Genomic DNA, 22,062 nt, shown 5'->3' with positions numbered 1-22,062 from the left:
CTTTATGTTGGTAACATCAATTCAGGATGGAGGCAAAGTGATTTAAATAGTAAACAAATATTTTAAATAAAGTAACAGGATAATAGATTTAGAGTTGAAAGAGATCTTAGGGACCATCTAGTCAAACCCCACCATTTTAAAGAAGAAACTAAGGCCCAGGAAGGTAAATTGACTTTCCCAGGGTCAACCATGGAATAAAAAAAGAGGCAAGATTTGAAACCAGCTCTTCCAATTCTCATACCAGTGCTCTTTCCATTATGTCAAGCCTCCTCACCGACTGTGTTTGATTTCAGATACACAATAAAAATAATTTTAACAGATATTTTTCTTCTCCACAAAAATGGAAAATTCTTTAGCGAAGAGAGGTGGAAAAAAAAAAGCTGCGTGCCTCTTAACATATGCATAGAAGATCACACACATATAGTTAATAAATGCTTTGGATAGATAAGAATAACTGTACTTTATGTAGAACTTCAAGTTTAAATGAATGTAATGCATAATGTACAAGGGCCAGAGGCAGTGGGACAGAAGTGATAGAGGGTCAGTCAGGAGGACCTAGGTTCAAGACTTGCTTCTGATGCAAACTAGCTCTGTGACCTTGGGCAAGTCATTTAACCTCTCTTAGGCTCTGGTTCTCCTTTGCAAAATGAGGATAGCAAGATCACCTGCCTGATGATAATTGTGGGAATAAAAAAAGAGATAAAATAAAGGACTTTGTAAACCAGAAAGTGCTATGTAAATGCTGGTCCTTCTCCTCCCCTTTATTGTTACTCATGGTAGGTAGTAGAATCATTACCACCATTAATTCCATTTCCATAACACTGATTGTGGTAGTTGGAAGTGACAACAATGTTACTATATGTCAAAGTCTGACTCAGGTTCTTCCATTTTAAAAATCCTTCAGGGATTTCTCCCCTTCCGATGGACTCCACTGACATCTTGCTCTCTATTCTTTCGCACAGTTTGTCTCCAGATGCTGTCCAGGGCTATTTCCACCGCATGAGCACTATTTCCTGAATCTCACCATCTTAATGCTCCCCCATTTCTTCTCAACTCACAGCAGGAAGTCCCTTTTTTGTTCCTTTATGGCAATTTTTCATTTCTTTCCTTTTCTATTGTTATTTAACTGTGAGCAGCATTCCCTCTTGCAGGAAAGATGCCCATCTGTTTTGTTTGAGTTAGAGTCCTGCTGTTTATTATTTACTATAAACAACATTGTTTTGTTTAATTTGTACCATGAGATGTCAATACCACTCTGTATGTATGACAGCAGAAGCCCTCTAGCTATAACCTATGGGGCCTCCTGTGGTTTGGGACCAAGGTCTGAAATGTTTCCTTTACAGTGTTTGAACAATTAAACATGGCTACCCTATCTTATTCACATGTTGTCTCCACGTTTATGTTATGTGGAAGGAGGGAAGCAGTTCTTATTAAGTTTCCTTACCCCTGAAACTTTCTTCCCGATCTAACTCAAGTCTGCTGGGCTTCAAGGTTTCCCATTTTCTAGTCTGTAGTCTCTAGCTTTACTTCCTTCAGTGGGATTTTAGTCTTCTGCATTACAGTTTATATGTTAAATTCATAACTTTCAGCTTGAGTTTACTTTAAATCATTTAAATGAAGGAAAAAGCCAATGTAAATGTAAACAATTACAATAAGGATGAACTTCAATTCCAGTAACTCAAAGTTTATCACAAATACTTGAGGCCTGCCTACTGGAGGAAGCAGATGAATTTATTGGTATTAGGCCAATTTTTAGAAGGATGCTACGGCTGAATGTCCTCTGAGCAAAGTGCAGCAAAGAAGCTGAGAATATGACCACAACTAGCCCAATTGGTCCTAACCTCCATTTTTAGGAAAACAGCTCATTTTGGTGTCAGGAGAATCTAAACTGAATTCCTCTGACTTCAGAGCCAGCACACCTTCCATTTTACTGTATTGTCTCCTCCATTGTACTATGGTACATCTTATTATATTTATTTGTGTGTATTTGATCAAATGAGATAATATTTGTAAAAGCACTCTGCAGTGCCTGACCTGTGATAGTTGCTATATCCATGCTTATTCCTTTCTCCTTTCCCCCTGCCACCTCCTTTTGTGTCATGGCCCTCCTGCAAGAGTGTAAAGATTACAGAGTGGATTTATTTAAATTTTGCATTTTCCCCAATATCTCATACAGTAGCCCTAGGCAGCAGATGTTTAACAAATGCTTTTAAAATTCTGTTTTTAAGTGCTGAGGTTTGGGGGGGGGGAAGGGAAAGGAGTGGGACAAAAGTGAATATAACTACCTTTGCCTTTCTCTTCCTTATCATTACTTTAACATTTCCTGAATACCTCCAATGTTTGGGATTCAGTCTGTCTTCTTCACGCCATCCTCTCCCTAATAATAAAGTTTTATGTCTTTCAGTGCTAAGGTGAATTAGAGGCCTTGATGAATGTGAACTGAATATAGCTCAGTTATAAGCTACAATAGATCTGCTCTTCTTCCTGGAAATGACGGTGGAAACTTGGGCTCAGAGTACTTTCTTTTTACTGCTGTCTGGTGTGGAAATTGGACCTTTCTCGTGGCCATATCTTATTTGCAACCTTTGCATGGGACGACTGCAATGCTTTCTGTATGGAGTTATACCTGAAGACCTTGTCAAAGCCTCAGGTGCCCAAAGTACTCCGGAGTGTGAATTTATAATGAGCTTCAGAGATCAGTCATGTCGTACATATGCTCCATGGTCCTGGTTAATTAATTAGTGGTATCTACATTGTACACATAGGACACTACACACTATTTGGACAGGGTGCTAAAGAAGCAAAAAAAAAAAAATAGAATGCTTGTCCTGGAAGAGCTTATAAAAAGAGCTAAACAAAGAGCCAAAACATACACAGGCAATTAACGGAGGTGGTTATAGAAGACTTATATCACATGAGATAGGCATGGCATGATATATATCATGTGATATATATATGTTGTGTGATATATATCACATGGTACATATCTATCTGTATGTTACATGTTTAAATATTATAGAGGTGTTTCTGAATGTAAATCAATGTCAATTTTATTTTAGCTTATAACCTCTTCTCCCCCAGTGCAACATCAGGATAATTTATATCATGTGACATTCCAAGGCTGGTAGGTCCTAAATTTCCTGTCTAGGGACTAAGGGGCTAGGTTATTTCTTGAAGGGCCCTTATTTATGAAATTCCCAGACTATCCTTATCAGATATGACAATTTGTTGTTGGAAGACAGTATAGGAATTAAGACAGTACAACTAGAGAGTTTCCTGAATGTGCCAATCAATTGATCAACATTTATTAAGCACCAGTAGGTGCTATATACCAGAATCTAGAAGGTACAGACTTCATTTATATTTTCTTGTGCAACAGCATAGAAACAAATGAATTTAGCTTCTGGTTAGCAAGAATGATTAAATTAAAATAAGAAGCTACCAGACAACAATGACTTTTCTTCCCTCTTCCTCCAGCGGCTACAACCCAGGGAAGTTCCTTCTTTGCTCCCTCAGCCTCCAGCATAGATCTCAGAGTACCCTAGGTCTATCACCAACAAAATTTGTCCCAAACATAGATGTGAGAACATCTCCCATTCCTTTTCCCATGGGCGAATTACTCTATAGGTCTCCATTTTAGGAAGTGGTTATAAAGTCATTTCTGAGAAGAAATCATACCTTGGAACATCCATTAATGGATGCCCTTTTAATCCTGGATTATGACTTTACTATGCTGGCCCCTTCTCCCTTTGGCAAATTCCACCTAGGGTTTTCATTCTGGGAAAGATTCTAGGTTGGCCAACCTTCATTTCCTTCACAACTATACTTCTGACTTTCTCAATTTCAATACCATGCCTCTCTGCCAGACATCTTCAACCCCACCCCAACCCTTTCAGTTCCCTTTTGCCCCATTAGGTTATAAATTCCTAGTGCTTTGAACAAGCAGTAATTTGTTTACTTTAACTCTTAGCTAAAGTCTTATCTTCTTCAAAACATCTTTCCCAGACTTCCTAAGTCTTAGTGCCTTCCTTCTATTGATTATCCCCAATTTTTCCTGTACATATCTTGTTTGTACACAGTAGTTTGTTCATTGTTACCCTCACTAGATTGGGAGCTCTTTAAGAACAAGGACTGCTATTTGCCTTCCTTTGTATTCTCAGCATTTAGCACAGTCCTTGGCACACAGTAGGAACTTAATAAATGTTAGCTGACTACCTGGCACACAGTAATTGCTCAATAAATTCTTCTTGTCTTGCCTTGATCTGTACATGTTTGATGAAGCATGTGCTTGGCAACAAAATTGCTAGCTATGACTCTGCTTAGACAATTCATAAGGATAAGTAAGATACTTAGCCACGTCCTGTTTTATTTAAAAAAGAACCAATTAACAAACAAAACTTTCCCACTGCCTAGAATGACACTCTGTACATAGCATGGCAGTCAAAGTTTGTTGACTCAAATTTAAATTGAGTCCAGTTTCCAATATGCTGTGGAAGATTTTTCTAGAGAATCCACAGGAATTAGTCAGCCTTTACTTAAATGCCTTCAGTAACACAGAAACCCAGTACCCACAGATCAGTCCATTCTACTGCTGGACAGTAAGAATTTTTGGAAATAAAGTTCTTGAAGATTTGCCTCAATCAGTCACAGGTGTTACTATGCAAAACATATTTTTGGAAGTTATTTTGTAGTCTACATTTTAATATGTGTTCTTAAACCCAACTTTTCTGACACATTTTATCTTTAGACACATTTGACATCTTAAACTTATTTTCTAACACATTAATCATTCTCTTTCACCTTTTAAATAGTCTCTTATGCATCCAGAGGAGTGAGAGGTACCCAGACCTGCATGCTGACGTGATTAATAGCCAAACAAGCGCTTTCTCCAAGTTCCTCACAAGACCAGCCCCATGCCAAATGAAGCTTCCTTCCTCCTCCATCCTTATCCCTACATCTTACCTTAAAAATAAGCATGTGGGGGATTGTATGACATTCTGCTTGATTTTAACCACTGTATTCTTTGCTTTACTCTCTCAGTCAAAATGGCACATGTAATTCTACTATTTAAAAAAAAAGTTTGATTGATGTATTTTGTTTTCAAATTACAAACATTTACATCTTACTTCCCCAAAATAGCCTTCTTAGACATATCCTCATAATATTGTAGGTCTAGTCACAGGCTGCTCTCCAGAAAATTTAGTATTTCAATACAATGAAATAATTGAATGATGTGAAACAAACAAAAAATCCAATCCACTTTAAAGGAAAAGGATTGTATAGTTGTGTACCTTTTCTAACTGAATACAAATTATTCACAATGATTTACTGGAGATGGACATGCTGATATTTTGAAAGATCTGTCTTTTCCAATTGACCATAAATTTTTTTTCTTTTTCTTGGAGTTCTAAAAGGCTATTTCTTTTCAGAGCATTAAAAGGTATGATATTTTCTGATATTTACATAGATAACAGAGCTATAATGTGGGAAGCCATGTAGAATCAACTTACAGGTTGTCCAGGTTCATCTCCCCCAAGGATTCTGAAGCCAAATCCAGACTCCATTCTCCGAAGGTGAACATCCAACTCTTTATAATCTGGACCTAGTATAAAGAAGAAACCATTGAGTAATGAATCCTGCCTTTTCCCTGGCCCCTAGAGGAACTGAACATCTCAATGATTAATTCCATGGATATGATTAATGACAGTGCTGTCAGAGTTGGTGGAGTGCACAGAGGAAGAAAAAGTATGCTACAGTGACAAAGATTAGACATTCCAAAATGAGGTTAGTCCCCAGAATAGCAGTGTCCAGCAAAGGGCACTGACTCAAGCTGGACAGTGCTCCTGGCATACACAAAGAGTTCTCATGGGTCCCCTGACTTCAGGAGAGGCAGTGTGGAATCACAAATTGAGAGATGGGATAATGGGGAGTTGCTAATGACAGCTATCAAGATGTGACATAGATATATCCAAATATCTGAGGAGAAACAATATAACTGATGAAAACTCCTCTTTTGAAACTTTTCAAAATTAGAAATAGTTGGATTTAAATTTGTTCTCTATGGGGTTCATATGGAGTTTTTCCTTCCTGACAATCTTGGATAAAATATGCTTGGGGCCAAATGAACTCTCATCCCCCGAAACACTTTAAAAAAAATGGAAGATACTAGGAAATGCATTTTTAACTCCATTATCATATTCATAAAATGAATTGATAGTATGCCTTCCCCCTTCCGAACACCCCCGGCAGCTGAAACAACAGATGTGTGCCTAAAATAAAATTTTACTGGCAAATTCGCTTGAATGGTATTTTTGGTTCTCTTTCACTGCCTGTCTCCTCCTTACACCCAGAAAAATGTATTTAGGAAAAAAAAAGAAACAATTTGCTTTTTAAAATGAGTATTATTTACACTTACTTATTTTCCTGTCCCTTTTCAGTTAGGGAAAAAAAAAAGCAGTCTACGAATTTTGGTGTGAATGGCAGGCATCTCCATTGCTGCAAACTAAACAAGTGATTAGAAACTCTGTGACTATGCACTGTAAATTCCTGGATCTTAAAAGATTTTAATGGGGCTGGCCAGGTAGCACAGCAAGTAAGAGCACCGGCCCCAGAGTCGGGATGACCTGGGATCGAATCCGGGCTCTGATACTTAGCACCATACCCAGAAATAACTGGCCGTTGTAACCTTGAGCAAGTTACTTAACCCCAATTGCTAAAAAAGACTTTAATGAAGCAATAAGTACTGACAGAATAAAAGTTGCTAGGTTATCCCTTGCTTAAGTGAGAGAATTCTGGGAATTGGGAAGTTGGATGGAGTTTAAGGGGCAGTACCCTCCCTACTCCTCTTGGCTACTTTTCTCTCTGCTCCTTTCCTGAAACCAGATGGTTAAGTTCTGTGAGCCGAGCAGAAAAAGGATAGAAAGGGGAGACTTAGTCGTTAATGGTTAGGTTAATCTTCTTCAAGTTCTATGATGTATGGGGTTGCAGAGGTAAGGCTAAGTAATTGTTTATATGTGGCCTTACCCTTTACTGAACTAACAGGATGATTCCCATAACCCTATCCAGGCCTACATGGCACAATCTCACCAATACATCCAATAGAATAGATTATGTTTATCACTTTAATAGTTACAAAGTGCTTTTCCTCACAACAACCCTGTGAGGTAGGTAGTTGGAACATTACTATTCCTATTTAATAGATGAGGGAACTGGGGCTCACAGAGCTTGTGATTTGTTCATTCTCTGATACTTAACAAGTATCTGGGATAGGGCTTACCCAACTCTAGTACCTAATAGTAGTTCCAGCATAGGATGTGGCCTCCAAAGAAGGCACACCATTTCCCTCTGAAAGGAACATGCATATACTAGATTTGTTTGTGGACTTTTTTTATCCTGGGGGAGGGAGGTGGTAGATTCATAGTACTACATGGAAGTGGGATATGGATGGCACCATAACTGCACATGACATGCTAGGGCAAACATAAGGACACACCAGTGATTACATGTGAGATGTTATGGTGAGGTAAATACATAGTATGGTCTTTTATAGAAAGTAATAGAGTATCTCCTATCTACAGAAGAACCAGAAAATCACCTTTAAAATAACCTTCTGAATTGATGCCTTGACAATATAATTTCACACACTTGAAAAGTGAGGGGAACTGAGGAATAAGGTGAATTTCTTTTCCAAAGTCACTTAGAGGATTGATGGTGGGACTGAGAAGAGCACCAGGTTCCATTTTCTACATAAGTGGTGGCAAATTGAAATACAAATGGCCCTGTGGACCACATATTGACTTAGAAAAACTACAAATTTGCATTGTCTATATTGTACTGTATTTTTATTTATTTTATTAAACATTTTCCAATTACATTTTAATTTGGTTTTGGTCACAGGTGGGAATTTTTTAGGCTGTTTTAGGCCCCAAGTTCACATGTTTGACACATCTATTCTACACAGTTAAGTTCCAATTTTTTTTTGTTTTGTTTTTTTTCAAGTGCACGACATTAAGGAGAAAATAAGTGAGCAGTTCATGAGCCAACTCTAACATTGAGGCCAGGAAAGCAGTACTGTACCTATCTGTGACATTATGGTGGGAGTGTTAAGACAAGAAAAAAGGTAAGAGGAGAAAAGGAAAAAGGCAAATTTAGCCACAACTGAAGACTGACAACAAGGTCATCAACTTTGCCCTGGATTGGGCCACATTTCCTTTTAAAATATCATCATCATCATCATCATCATCATCACCATCACCATCATTAGATAGGTAGAATTGAGACATTCCAGTGATGAAACTTTACAACAACTTTTCTGTCATTTCCACATGGTTGGAAAGCTAAGTCAGAAATGACATTTTCTAATAGCATTCTGAGAGCCCATCAATATTATAAAAGTTCCACTGAGACCCAGTGTCTGGAATACAGAAAGTGCTTAATAAATGCTTGTTGATTGACTGAGATGATTTTTCTTTCTCCTCTATTTTACTTTTCCAGCAGAACTTTCCACAGACATTTGTGTGAAGGCAGTGAGAAACTGTGACAGTCCTGATAACAGAATTCCTAGTGACAGGCCTGAGAATTCCGAAGACTTAAATTCTCAGGAGTTATTTCTGAGTTGTGCGGAGGTATAGAAAGGGAAGGAGGGGGGTCACATCTCAGGAAACTGCTAAGGTTCCCAGAGGATAAGGGATTGATAAATGACTCAGCTCTTCTTTTGGGAAAGAAATATGCCAGCACAGAAGAGGAGTAATCCTTTATTTTAGTCAGTTTAATTTTAGTTAGCTCCAGAAGAGTATAGTTTTGAACAGGGCAATTATTCTCTTCTCCCATATACATTCTGGCAGCAATTAAGATTGCCTCTAGTGTTCCTGTGGTCTGTCTTCCCAGGTTCCCAGTGTTGGGAAATGGGTATGGCTGCTTTGCTATGTCATGTCTGTGATGATGATTTCACTTCTAAGAAGAGAAAATATATGTCCAGGCTTATTGCTGAGGTACATCAACTAAACTCTCTCTTGGGGAGAGTCTTTTACTCATAATTGAGTGGGAGCTCATGCTAATGTGCAAAGAATACCTTTTAGGAGGTAGAGATGCAGCATTCAGGTGTTCTCTTGACTTTTCTTATAATAAAAAAAAACATTTTTCTCTGGAGATGATTTTGATTTTCAGCTAACTCCCTAGGAACATTTCACATGCTAAGTGGATCTCCAACACTTTGTTTTGAAAAGACATGGCTTTGTGCATGATATTAAAGAAGAGGTTGGGTGACTGAACAAACCTGATTAATTTTATGAATGGATTCAAGATTCAGAAATGCAAAGAATGATATTTTTTGTGGATTAATTTGGCACATGGGATGCTGCAGTAAACATTTCAATTAAATTTTGGTACTTGAGTCCCCTTCCATGTTTTAATTAAAACATAAGTACCAAGCTTTATTATCACAGTTTGGCACAGAAGAGTGAATTTATTCAATTTTCCTGCTAAAAATAAGCATTAATTTTTTGGGTTTTCCTTGTAGAGGGAGCACGTTAGAGAAAAAAAGAACAAGTCAGAGATCAGAAACCAAAGAAAAGAGTTAAACTTTGAAAACTGCTCTACCTCTGATCTGTACTCCTTACCCATGGATAAAGCTAAGTACATTTGATCCTTGAATTAAAAAGTTAGTATCCATTAACGTAACTTGTCAGTTAGATATTTTATGTACCTGAAATACCCATTTAAAAGAAAACTGCTTTATGCTCATATCTTGCAATATGAGCACAGTTTTTCAGGCAAGGATATTCAAAGGCTGTTGTAAGGTAAGAATCAGCCCCATGGGTCCAACAAAGATTCATACTTTGTATTCATGCCTCTATACTTACTACATAAATTGCACACATCGTACAAAGTAGATAGGCTTCATTCACCTTCAACCTCCATTTTTGCCCCTAAAGTATTTCATTGCAGCCGAACTGTTAGAGAGGTATTAGATACCTTACAATTAGATTTTTTTAAATGTTAACAAAATTTTAAGGGTCGTGGTCTTTGAAAAGTCAAATAAATTAAGTAGCTAAGGACTGATACCTGATTTCAATTTTGCATCTGTAATTGTGAAATATCACCAGTTTCTGTTACAGGTGATTTATATAATTAGATCCATAGCAGTTGATTTTTTTTATCAAATGTGTCTGAAAAAATGGTCTGAGAATCAAGCCCTCTCCACTCCCTTCCACACACACACATAAAGAATGAAATGCATAAATTGGCTTGCTATTTGAGGACAAAGTGTGGGAAAAGTGGTTTAAAAATTACATATAAATACAGAATGAAATGATTCCTTACACATATAATCCCCACAGTGTGTTAGAACAAACAGAGATGAATGATGAGCTGAGCTGTCATCATGGAAACATTCTGGACATGTGTGCTGGAAACATGTACACATGAAACCTTTCTTATTATGAAGAATTATTTTCTGGGATTGCCTTTCTTGCTTTTTAATATAATAGTCTAAATAATGTGACTGGTTTTAAGAATACAACATTTAGGAGATTCTTATTTCCTATATCCACCTCCACAATATATTGTGGCTGAGAATTTTCATCTGGTCACCATATCCTCTCACCCCACCTTTTTGTTTGGTGATTCAAACTAGTTGAGGTATTCTTTTTAAGCAGATGAACTAGTTAAAAATGTAAAATTTTCAAATTGAAAGCTATGAAGTACTATCTAAATTTTTAAAAAATCCTAATCATTGAGGCTTTCTTAATTAAATCATCTTAAATTACTTAATTTTTCATTTATATCCTTTGGCTTTTAGGAGGATTCAAGGGATGCCCCCTAAATATTTGGTAAGCCCCTTGTGGGAATTTAAGTAAGGAAATAGAAAGGAAATAGGATGAGTAGGAATGGATGAGTTGTGACCACTGGCCAGAGTACTCACATTGATGAGATAAGATCACAGATCCATTTTAACATTTGGAACTAGACATGGACTTGAATTTGAAATAACACAGTTGCTATCTAACATTGTACTTTAGGCAGGCCTTTGCTACAAATATCTTAAGAGAAATATATATTCCAAAACTAGTTTCTTAGATTAAGCTTTTTAGACTCATTATAAGAGCTGATCTTTGACTAAAAAGTGTTTTTTCTTTTTCTTTCTTTGTTAATTTTTTTTTTTTTACAAAATGAACCTCAATATACTTTCCTTTTGCTGTCACATTTTTTTTTTTTTGGTTCTTTCATTTGGTTAGTCTTTAGAATTTAACCCTATATTTTATATGAAGTTGAATTAAAGAGATATGGTAACTGGATTTTGGTCAATGGATACTACCCAGAGAAATAATGAAAGAAAACATGGTGACTTGAACACAAAAATGGGAGACTTTTTGTCCACAGGACAGTGAATGCTGAAGAATACTTGCCAGAGGAATCCATTCGAAAACCGGTCCTTGGTGGCACTTGTTCTGAATAGGAAAATGGGGAATTAAAGTTGTAATTCATTTCTTTGACATTTGAAGATTTAACTTTCTTTGTGTTCTGGGTTAAAACTATGATTATTTTTGTTTGTGATTGATGAGCTTTCATCTCCCTACCTATCCTCCCCCCTCCCCACCAAGGATAATTGTAGTACCCTGGGAAGGGAAATTGTAGTACACTGACAGTTATTTTTCTTTATGCATAATATAGCCACATTCATAAATGCCTGCAAAACTTGACATCCCCCACCCCACATCACTTAACATTCCTATGCTAAACTGAGGTGGAGAAAAAAAACACTTTGTGCAGTAATTAAGCAGTCAATTAAAAAAAAAAAATTAGGTGCATATACTTTACATAAGGTCACATTCTTTTTTTTTTTTTTAACATTGGACCAGATTTTAAAAAAAAGATTTTATTCCAATAAAATGTAAGTCTTACATTTGGTTTTAAGAAATAAATTTCACAAGTACTATCAGGCTATGTATTCTCAATCTTTTTTTTGTGTCAGACCCCTTTACTGTATTGTGTAGCCTTCTCAAAATAAATTTTTTTAAAAAAACAGAAAATAAAATACATAGGATTACAAAGGGAACTAATTCTACTGAAATGAAGTCTTCAATTTTTTTTAAAGGAAACAATTTCAGAGACACCAGGTTAAAACCCCTTGTACAATCTACTAGATGGTATCCGTGACTAACAATTTCTCTGAAAAAAAAAATCCAAGGCTTACAGTGGATTGTGAATTCAGTAAGAATCAATAATATGGTACTGTATGTAAAAGCTGTGAGAAAGCTAATGAAAACTTAGACTGCATAATCGGAGAGGTATAGTATCTAAGACGAAGGAACTGGTAATCCTACACTAATATTCTACCCGGGTGAGACCATATCTGGAGGATTATGTTTAAATCCAAGACGTTTTCTCATTGTTTTCTATATTTAGTTCTCTTTATGAGCTAACCTGCTTTCATGATTTCAGTTATTATTTCCATGTAGATAACAACTAAATGTACTTATCAAGCTAAAATGTCTCCCTTGAATACAAAATTTCAACTGCCCACTAGACATCTGCACCTTAATTGGCAGGGAGAATTTACTTACTGTCTTCTCAGTAAGACTATTCTTTCAACTTTGCTATTCCTTTTGATGGTTTGCTATTGTTATTGTTCAGTAATTTTTCTGTCACGTTCAACTCCTTGTGACCCCATTTGGGGTTTTCTTGGCAAAGACATTGAAGCGGTTTGCCATTTCATCATTTCATTCTCCAGTTCATTTCACAGATTAGAAAACTGTGGCAAGCAGGGTTAAGTGATTTGCCCACGGTCACACAGCTAGTAAATATCTGAGGATGGATTTTAACTCAGGAAGATGCATCTTTTTTAATCTCAGGTCCAGTACTCTATCCACTTTGCCACCTATATGCCCACTCCTTTTGATGGTAAATCTAATAACTGCTAACATTTATAGAGGACTTTTAAGTTTGCAAAGCACTTTAATCATATTATGTGATTTGACTCTCACAAAAAGTCTTCGAAGTAAAATTATCTCTATATTGCTGAGGAAGAAACTGAGGCCCAGAGGGATTTTGTGATTCTGTGCTAGGCATATTCTAGTCTTAGTGAAAAGCAAAGTTAAATATATATATATATAATGTAAAGAGTAAATTGTTCTTTATTTTTAATGCTCTTTGTGACTGCTTATATTTTGCTAAAAAATATCCAAATGAAAATTCAAGAAATCATTTAATAATCATTGAGGTGTTTTATCTACACTGGTTTAAATATCCTGATATTTCCGAATATAGGGTATCTCAAAAGTCTTAGGGTAGTTTTGAAACTCTTGTATCTGCATGTTGGGAGATATGTAGCAATAACATTGCAAGCAGATTAAGTTATCTTAATAACTTTTTTGACATGATTTAGTATGCAATGTTAATAACACCCACTTATATAGGCCTTGTATGAAGCACTTTCATTATAGTAATTTTGTGGGGTATTCTTATTATTATTATTATTACTGATTTGTCTTAGGAAGATTCTGAAGATCACCTGGCAAAATAAGGTATGAGGCACTGAAGTCCTTTTTTAAGCTGAACTGCCAAGCATTCAAACTCCACTGCAGAGAGTGCAACTTTAATGGGGTGCTCATGTTGTCTGAATGCCAAATGTATGTTTGCCCCAAAGACAATTTTATGGAGAACTCACACAAGGCAAATGCTCACGTGGGAGTCAGAAGAAGTCATACAGGGACACTCTCAAGGTTTCTCAGAAGAACTTTAGAAAAGATTGTGAGATATGGGAGACATTGGCACAAGACCACCTATCATGGTACCCACGTCAAAGAAGGCTCTGTGCTCTATGAGCAACAGAATTGAGGTAGCTTGAAAGACATGTGAGATACACAAATTTAGAGACATCTCCACTCCAAATATTTGTATGGACTTCTTGTGCCTGATGTGTGGTAAGGTTTTCTGAACTTGTATTGGTTTGATCAGCCAGAGTTGGACATGTTGTACCTTGACCTCAGCATAGTGACGTCATTTTGGTCCTCTGAGAGTGAAGGCCAACAACCAACCCAGTATTATTATATTATTATTATTACTCTTCTATAAAATGAGACTGAGAGGTAAGTGACCTGTTTATGGTTACATAGCAAGTGTTAGAATCTAGATTAGGTTTAGCAATTTTTCCATCCTAATAGGCTGCCTTTATTACATAACCAAAGGAAGCTTGTATAAATTTAAATGCACAAGTCATAAAGTATGTGATAACACACAATTCATCTAAGTCAAATGTAGGACTCTCAAAGCTGAAGTATATCATATCTTAAGATCAAAGCTGGAAGGGACCTTAGGAGACCATCTAATTTAGCACCCACACTTTGCAGCTGACAGAACCTAATTAGAAGTCTAAGGCGATTAAGAGATTTGTCCAAGTTCACAATAATAGCAATCATCAGAAGTGGGATTTGAAAACAGGTCCTCTGACCCCAAAGCCATTGTTCTTTCCACTGTACAATACTGGCTTTCCAGATCAAGTATCGGAGGGCAGAGGAAAAATAGCCTGTTTCAAAAACTGTATCTATTATGAAAAAGAGAGGTAGTGTGAAACATGTGCATTAAAAATAAGGAGTATGTGAAAACCAGAATAAATATATATTAGTTGTGTCAACAGCAACAGTTCAGTTAGGTACCTTCACTCTGCTACTGCTGCAGAGCTTCTCCACTAAGGGAGGCAATTATCTCTTGATTATATGGAAAATCAAACAATGAAGCTGAAAATGCTTAAATTCTTCTCTTCCCTTTTCACCTTGACTTTGAAAACACTTCCTTAGTTGCAGAAAGAGGAAACCCCAGAATTTCAGAGCTGGAAGAAACCTTAGAGTCAATCTAATGTAACTATCATTTTAAAGATGGGGTTAAAGAACTCAGGAGTCTTGCCAAAGGTAACTAAATCATTAAGAGAACCTCTCCTTAATGAAAAATGTACTTGTGTGCACTGCAGAGAAAATTCTCTTATACATCCTTTTAAGAAAAAATATCTCTCTTCTCTGACCATTATATCTTAGCACATATCCATTTTGTGCTCAAAATATATCTGAAATTGAGGTTTGCTTCCTTATTGGGCTGTCTTTTCTATTGCCTTTTACTATTACTATTGATAACTATACTTTTGTCCTACTATATTGCAATCTCTCTATTGCTTTCAGATCTCTGTTTTTCCATTCCTGATGATACAGAGGAAAAGTTTGCAGGCAACTAGATTGGGTCTCGGTTTTATTTATCTATTTGCTTTTAAAAAATGGTAAGATGTAGCAACATTGAAAAGAAGGAAGGACAGAATCTATTAATCTACATATAACCCTGCCCTAGGAACCATTCAGAAGACAAGATGTGAAGTTTAGGCTGAAATCAGTCTGAGGCACATGTATTAGAAAAAGTGTCAGAAAATGGCCTGGATTAAATCACATGGTCTCTCTTTCTGTCAAAACTATTAAAACAAACAAACAAATAAAAACACCTCAAGTTAAATATAAGGAATTCAAGAAAAAATTAATATACTTCAGTAAATCACTAAATCACCCTTTTGGATCAATAGTTCTATTATCAACTCTGATTGACTGTTGTCTACCATACCTTTCAGAATCTTAATTCTGATTTGGGATTTCTTATTAGTCACATCAGATATGTTATTATGATCATTTAATACAAAGATATTTGCCTCTCTGAGTACATGATTTTATATATACAATGAAAGTTTTAAGAAAGCATTCAGCGTCCCACCCAGAAACACCTGGCCTTGTAACCTTGAGCAAGTTACTTAACCCCAATTGCTTAAGGGTGGCCGGGTGGCTCAGCAAGAGTACCAGCCCCAGTGTCAGGATGACCTGGGGATCAAATCTGGGCTCAGATACTTAGCACCACACCCAGAAATAACTGGCCCTGTAACCTTGAGCAAGTTACTTAACCCCAATTGCTTAAAAACAAAAAAAAAGATAGCATTCAGTGAAAGGATTTCAAAGGACAATACTTGTAATGAAATTATCAAAAGCATAGGATCACTGTGGATAAAAGACCCGTCAAATGACCCTAGAGAAAAATCATCATTGTTTAAAAATATTCAATTGGCATAGCCTGGGGGTCAGATCTTAGTTGGGAGAGAAATTTTGTGGATTTTTTTTTTGGTAAACCCTTTTTAATGGGTCATTGAGAAAACATCAACACAATCCCAATAGAAGTGACATTAGCAGGAGAAGCAGATGAAAAATAAAATGGAATACAGAGACCCCTATGAATTAAGAGCTTCACTCTCTCAAGCTTGCTATTTTGACAGTGTTAAAGGATCACTGAATAAACTGACACAATTATTAAAAAAAAGATTATTGGGTCAAAGAGCAAAGCATTATAGAAAGCATTATAGAAAAAGCCTTCCACCTTAACTTTACAGCTACTTAAAAGTAGCCTAAAGCTAGTCTGTATATATACAGGGACACCATTATTCCTTCAAAGATGGTCCACGAGGCATAAGTCTGAACAGTTCAACTCTGTTCAAAAATAAAAATGAAATATGAGTCTCCTGATGGTGATCATAAAGAATAACAATGTCTATATATGTGCAGAATGTCCTTCTCCCACAGAGGAATATCTGCTCTGAACATACAATTCCTACTTATCAAGGGCAGAATGATAATCAGTGTCAGATAATCCATCTCTTCTCTGCCATTTTCAACTAGTTAGCCTGCAAAATTGTTACTTTAAAAGCCTCATATTTTTAGTCTGACTACTTAGCATTGCAGGTTGAAAATTTTTTTTTTCCATTCCTTCATTTTCCCTCCATTCATTTCCTAAATAACAAAAAGTTATATTTGTTTCAGTGGAGGTGACCTGATCATTGCTCAAAAGCTTCTATCATTTGTAAAATTGATACTTCATATTAACATGACCGCAGCAGGATTTAGAAGCTCTCTAGAATTCGAAAGTACTTTTTATCATGAGCGCTGCAGCACTAATGTTTTGTGTTCTACTCTAACATTACACTATCAACAAAATGCTTTTCACATGATCAATAACTCTTTTAATGAGGGAATAACTTAAATCTCTGCTTCTCCTATTATTCTCATATAATAATATTTTCCCACCATATAATTTCAGAAGCATTGATTTTATAACTATTAAAAATGCAACTGTATGCAGAGTTAAAATTATTAAAGGGAGTATGGAAAATGTGATGTGTCATAGGGGATATATAACGTCTTCTTTATAGAAAACCATACTTAAAGTAATAGTAGTGTTGGTTTTTTTGTTGCTATTGTTGCTTATTTTAAAAGTATTTGCCTGAGATATAATCAAAATGTTAGCAGAGTTCTTAACCTATACACCTTTTAAAATTCATGTTAAATGGTAGTCTAAACAATGGAAATATATGTGGGAAGCTTAGGTACATTCACTCTTCTCTTTTGGTGATAACATTTTAAAAATGACTCATATACAATATATGAGATTGCTTTAGTTGGATAGCAATTTTTTCATAAATCAATTTTGGTTTACACCTTTGATTTCACTGGTATAGGGAACTCTACAGTCAGGAAATTCTCTCTAATCATGCATATCTGCCAGTATAACTAATAGTCTTAGAAGCTAGTCTGAGCTTTTGGGAAGCTGAGTGATTTCCTATGGTCACCCAGAATGGCCAGTTGTGTCAGAGACAAGACGTGAACCCGGGTCAACTTTACTCTGAGGCTGTGTAATTTCCATTCATTAAATTATGCTGCCTGCCATTATCATAAATTAAAGTGGAATCTGCCTTTGGGGTGGGGGTCAAGTGAGTTTTGGGGAAAGAAATCTTAGTTCCCATGCAGTAACAGAAGACTAGGGAGCTAAGCTAGACAGAAGAAGAAACCAGAGAGTGGAGATTAGAATTTGTGGCATGTTGAAATGCTATCAGAAAATCTAGATTGATATGACACCACAGAATCCAGGAAGCAGCTATCTGGAGGGACCAGAGCAATCGAACAGTCAATGAATGTTTATTAAGCTCCTACTGTGTGCCAGGTACTGTGGGGATACCAAAAGACAGTTCCGGCCCTCAAGGAGTTTCCATTGACACCAAACCTCTTCTACTTCCTAGCAAAGCAGCTCTTACCCTAGTCTGGACAGCTGGGTATGCTAGCTTTTGTTCTCTATTTGTGGCATTCAGTTGAGATCTTATCTACATTCTATAAAATCCCAGGGATCAGCAGACATGCTGGGTTCTGCATAGCTATATCTATCTTACTCAAAGCTTTGACAAAAGGAAAGACTAAGAGAAAGAACATTTTTTACTTAGGGAGAAAAAAAAGTTCAATCAACTGGAGCTTATTTAGGGTTTTAGAGCTAATAGAACAAAGGAGGAGAGTATTATCAGACTTGACAAACCTAGCACAGAAATTGGGGATTTATTTACTCCTAGAAATAAAGCGTGGACCAATGACACAGCAGGGAGGAATGGGTGGATAAAATCACTTTAATTTTTTAACCCTTCTTTCCCTTTGAAAGAAGAGAAAGCCAAAAGAAAGTCATGTTTTGCAGGGAATGGGAAGTTTCTACCTTCTTGGAGCTCACTGGCATATTTGCTTAACATGCTCAGCAGTACTAGCCCCTGCTCACAACATGATTTAAATCAGTCAGGGAAACTAGGGGCCAGGAAGAAGAGAAGGTAAATGCATAAGAGGAACCTATGGATTGTTTCTTAGGTCACTTGAAAAATGAGTCAGATAAAGGCCCCTTTTGATGTTATTTTAGTATGAATGACAACGTACGAGACAAAAACTCTTAGCATTGATACGCACTAGCAATGAGCGTTTTAAAAATCATTAAATAATAAAAAAAAAACCCACTAAATAATATTGGTCTCCCATTCAACACCTTTATGAAAGACTTTGATTATCACAACTTAACATAAGAGCAAAAGAGATGCTATTCTAGTTCAGTGCCATTCAGTTTGGTACTCTAGCTTTCATAGGAGGACTCAGTAAGTGCTATTCACCCTGACACCATCTCCAAAAGATTAGAGATGGGTAAGGACATCGGAGATGCTCTCCTCAATACCTGGCTAGCAACCTATCATCCATTAATTTATACAAACCCTTCTTGAACCTACTTATATTTTCAGCCTCTATGATCTCCTGGGGATAACTTAACAGAAGACTAAATGGAACCAGAGATTTTGAGGTAACCTTAGTAGGAAGAAAGCCTCATAGCTCTACTTCCCCAGCCTCAATCCCAGATATTAAAAAGATATTAGTTTTGGGTTTTTTTTTTCCAAAATGGTATGCATTTAGTAGTCGGCCTCCATTTAGTGTTGACTCAAAGACTAGTGAACTTGGCAACATTTTTGTCATCTTCAATCTTTTCTGTATTACTTCACTATCAGTCAGGATGGGCTCATAGTATAACCCTGGCCCTTGCTCAATAACAATGAAAATGTAGCAGAGACCTAGACATGTTGTTTTTTTTTTAAAAGAATAAAAATGAAATGCTATTTTTCTTCATTCTTCTCCACTTGCTTATCAAATGTTTTGGGACTGTTCTTATCAATGTGGAATTTGTTTCTGTGGGTTAATACTTCTTAATTGCTGTAAATGCCATATTGCAGAACTTTCCAAAGAAAATGCAGTGTCTTTTCTGTTGTAAAGAGGCCGTACCATAAGGTACACTACACTGTGCAGATGCCTGACACTTTTATGACCCTATATTTGACAGATGTCTTATTGCAGAGAGCCATGGGCATGCTGTACCTCGTAAATTCTTTATTTATAACAATCAGGGCTCAATGTGAAGAGAAAAAAGTTTGGGCAACTCCAGGCATTATTCAACCAGAATGATTCAACCAGAACCAGCAGAAAAGAGTAGGAAAATTTTCAGAAAGGACTTAATTTTTTTTCTTTTATGTCTAGTGTGCTGCTGTCCCCAGCTTCTGATTTCATAGGTGCAACAGAAGACATGAATAATGCTATCATCTGGTAGGTGAGAAATAACCTTGGGCTGAATGTACTGTTTAGAAAGGACTTTAAAGGAAAAGGGAGGACCGTCCAGGAAAAAGGCTTAGTTGCTAAGGTCAATGAGGTTTCACTGTTTTGATATCTCTAGAGAAAGAGAGAAGTCTTTCCCTCTGATAAAGAGAAGAATGCGCTCTCAGCTTTATTATTAGAAGGCTTTCCACTTCCCTGAATATTTAGAAAGAGTGCTGATTGATAGTGGTCCCCCCGAATATTTAAGTATAATCTTTCCTAGGAGTAGGAGGACAGATTAGACTAACTCCCTTGCAGATCCATGATTATGTAATGTTATACTTGGCTTACTCTCCTTGATAAGACCAAAGCATTCACATCTCTGTATTGTAATGCATTACACTTCACTGCTCTTTCTTCTGGATATTGTGTGCTTTAGGTTCGTTAGATAGTTTGTACATGTACAACTACTAGGGGCATCACAGGGAGGTTTGGATTGCTAATCAAGGCCCTCAATACCAAAATAGGGGTGGGGCTTAAGTATTTGAGACACATAAATTATACCTAGGCACCTGGGTATGATAGTTACTGAGTTCTGGGCTTGGAGCCAAGAAGATCTGAATTCAAATTTGGTCTCAGGCAGAATAGCTGTGTGATTTTGGGCAAGTCTCTTAATTCTGGCTTGTCTTTCCTTTCCTCATCTGTAAAGACTAATAACAGTTCCTACCTCCCAGGGTCTTTGGGAGGATAAAATGAGATAATATGTATGTATATATGTATATTTGGGCTTGGGTGGCAGTTAGGTGGTTCAGTGAATAGAATGCTAGGGCTGGAGACAAGAAGACCTGAGTTCAAATGTGGCCTTAGACATGCATTAGCTGTGTGACCCTGGGAAAGTGCCTTAAACTCTGTTTGCCTTAATCTACTAGAGAAGGAAATGTCAAATCATTTCAGTATCTTTGCCAAGAAAACCCCATATGGGGTCACAAAGAGTCACTGACTGAACAACAACGATGTATGTATGAATGCATGTATGCGTATATATGTATATGTATTTGTAAACTTTGTATATTATACAAATGTTAGCTATTATTTTATGGTTTAGTCATTTACACACCAGGAAAATATTCCATTTGTCCACCTAAGTTCACTGTTAAGCAGAGATTTACCTGAAAACATGACTATAAATATTACTACATTTACTATGTAATTATGTGTATATAATATTGTAATGAAATATGCATGTGATTTTATGTAAATTCATATGCATATTTAGATCTATATAAAAGAGTCAAAAGTATGTTTATATGAATATTACATAGAATATATGTTCCCACAACATATCATAAAATCCAGTTACTGTCCTCTAAAGTACAGTAAAGTCTTTGTATCTCATCATGTTTAGGAACTGATTGTGGGTTCTAAAAATATTATTGAGTAAAGTACAACTTCTAATTATTTTACCAAGTTGGAAAGTGTTCAAGTATGGATCCAAGACGGACTCTGTGTTTTGTTTGAAGACAAGTTCAATTAAGTTCCAGAATGCTTACGAGTTGGACAAAAGGTAATTTTATATTTCTGGCTAGAACAATTCTTAAAATATCTACTAAGGTGTAGGAAAGCACCCAAACTAGTGAAATCATAATTCTTGGGAAGCAATAAAGTAATAAAAGCTATATGAGGCAATTTTCATAAAATGTATTATTGCTATGCCCAAGGACCAAGCTGATAAATTCTTAACTTTCCTTCAATGCTTTTTCACTGACTCACTCTCCTATGTACACCAGAAGTGTATAAGGAAGTACACTTTTATAAGAGGAGCAGAAGGAGGATGTTCAAGGAAGATCACTAGAAATCTTCTGGACAGATATTGAACACATTTCAGTTTTGAGATCGTTATAATATACTCCCAAACCATTTCTCTTCTCTTTTGTAATTTTGCAGCCTGAAGATATAATATAATTTTGGATAATAAATCCTCTTCTAAAAGCAAATCTCTTCTTCTGGTTTAGGAACTAGACAGGACAGCAGAGGGAAAAGACCATTAACATTGTTAGATGCTGCTCAGATTAAAAAGACTACAAATGAGAGACTTTTGGATTGTAAGTTATTG

At 36.4% G+C, this 22,062-nt stretch overlaps 1 protein-coding gene across 1 annotated transcript in view; it reads right to left on the bottom strand.

Moving 5' to 3' along the window:
- Positions 1 to 22,062, bottom strand: part of LOC138175883 (membrane-associated guanylate kinase, WW and PDZ domain-containing protein 2) — a 1,727,565-nt gene that overhangs the window by 199,549 nt on the left and 1,505,954 nt on the right. Inside the window, exons 13-14 of the mRNA XM_069106526.1 lie at positions 11,406 to 11,447; positions 5,511 to 5,602 (exon numbers count right to left, since the gene is read on the bottom strand). Coding sequence (XP_068962627.1) covers positions 5,511 to 5,602; positions 11,406 to 11,447 — 134 coding nt within the window. The remainder of the gene's footprint in view (positions 1 to 5,510; positions 5,603 to 11,405; positions 11,448 to 22,062) is intronic.

This window comes from Petaurus breviceps, unplaced genomic scaffold (genome assembly GCF_028583685.1).
Source record: "Petaurus breviceps papuanus isolate PSGF00001 unplaced genomic scaffold, PetGlider_PUasm1.0 79, whole genome shotgun sequence".
NCBI classification, from domain to species: domain Eukaryota; kingdom Metazoa; phylum Chordata; class Mammalia; order Diprotodontia; family Petauridae; genus Petaurus; species Petaurus breviceps.
Note: the sequence above shows the minus strand (reverse complement) of the source record. Positions and strands in the feature narration are given on the sequence as shown.